Here is a 1,523-nt window from a genome sequence, read left to right as displayed (position 1 = left end):
CCCGATGAATCTCATGGGATGGTCAGACATCACCTCAGGTCAAAGCCTGGCTATGCTGGCTCGTACTTGCTTCAGAGGATGCCCACTTCTGCTAAGACAGAAGAATAAGTGCCCTACTATGGTGCACTTCTTTCCATGACACTATTCGCATGGGCTACAGTACCACCCCCGGAACGAATTGATTGCGGAAGGCCGTCAATGGTGGCTTGTGCACGCCCCCCCCTCCCATCCGGCAAGCGTTCTCCATCGCCCCACGCAACAGGGGTGTTGGCGAGCCAAGTCCGTCAACGACCCACTATCGACGGCTATTTCTTGTCGTCGTCGATCACCTGTTTGCTTAGCACAATCTCCAATAATCCGTGCAGCACTATGGCGTGAATCCATACCAATGGTCCTGCACCTCCTCGAGCGAACATAGACAACGCTAATCAACACCTCTCATCCGCATACATCGAGCAGCCACTTGTGGATGAGGAACGCGCACCCCTTGTTCCACACCCATGAGTTGACTAGCAGTATCCATAACTGGAGAGTCATGTGGAAGCACTATTAGGTGTGGTACCCAGCAGATCTTTGGTACCAATTCAGGACACGCCAAGGCCCTGCGTGGTGTGGGCCCAAGACTGCAGAGGCATCTCCGTAGTAGGCTGCGCACCTTGGTCACTTGTGGACTCGCGATGCACGAAAGAGAGTTGCCATTAGTGACGGCATCGCCGGTAGGAGGTGGACAGTGGGCCACGTTACAGACAAGCTGGGAGAGACCACGGCAGCTACAGGAGCAGCCTTTGGACTGGTATATACCGGCCTCCCTACCACGTCAAGGCTCGGCCGCTGCCAAGTTGAAGCCGGGTTGCCATGGTCACGATAGAGCAGCAGAAAGCCAAGGCGCGCAAAAGCGGTCCAAGTCTGCTGCGCAAGACCGCATATCTAGGAGAGAAGGCCAATACCTTCTCGACAACGGTGTACTGGGAGCCCACGCACAAGGAGTACCGCGTCGCAGCACATGTTCCTACCGATTGGGAGATTCCCAATCTCAATCGCCTAGTGGGTGCCCTATCGGCTGTGACGTGTGCACGTTTGCTAACGATAGCTGTAGATTGGAGACGCCCTATCCAGTCGATCATCGACACAGTCCCGTCGGCCACCAGCTCGGCCGGGGAGACGGCCGTCGCCTGCTCCCCCGCCGCCGACGGCGCGGCCCCGTCGACAGCTATACCGCGTGCAGAAAAATACCCGCGACACCGTGGCCCAGCCTCGACGGAGCGCCCGTCATCAACCTCGGGGCGCTAGACTACCATCCGGAACCGAGCGGGTGTCACCCTCCGCCGCCGACACGCCTGCACCAGGAAGCTATGAGCAGGTTCCCGTCCCGAGTTCTCCTCAAGGCGCCCTTCGGGATGACATGGTCGAATCGGAGCAGGTCGGAACAGACAGATCGCATCCCCTAATGGATAGCCTGGCAGCCGAGACTGGTGGTCTCGTCTCGCCCGGCATGGCAGGGTGGCTTGCGGACGCGAACGGTA

General features: G+C 58.4%; 1 protein-coding gene across 1 annotated transcript; it reads left to right on the top strand.

Moving 5' to 3' along the window:
- Nucleotides 1–855: 855 nt before the first annotated feature.
- J7T54_000289 (uncharacterized protein) lies at nt 856–1,500 on the top strand (the record flags this gene model as incomplete). Its single annotated transcript, XM_051510745.1, has 2 exons — nt 856–1,044; nt 1,097–1,500. Coding segments are annotated over 2 exons (593 nt in total), but the record flags the coding sequence as incomplete, so codon positions are not given.
- Between the last annotated feature and the right edge of the window lie 23 nt (nt 1,501–1,523).

This window comes from Emericellopsis cladophorae, assembly GCF_022114955.1.
Source record: "Emericellopsis cladophorae strain MUM 19.33 chromosome Unknown NODE_243_length_1523_cov_125_027663, whole genome shotgun sequence".
NCBI lineage: Eukaryota > Fungi > Ascomycota > Sordariomycetes > Hypocreales > Bionectriaceae > Emericellopsis > Emericellopsis cladophorae.
The sequence above is the reverse complement of the archived record's forward strand: the minus strand, read 5'-3'. Positions and strand labels throughout refer to the sequence as shown.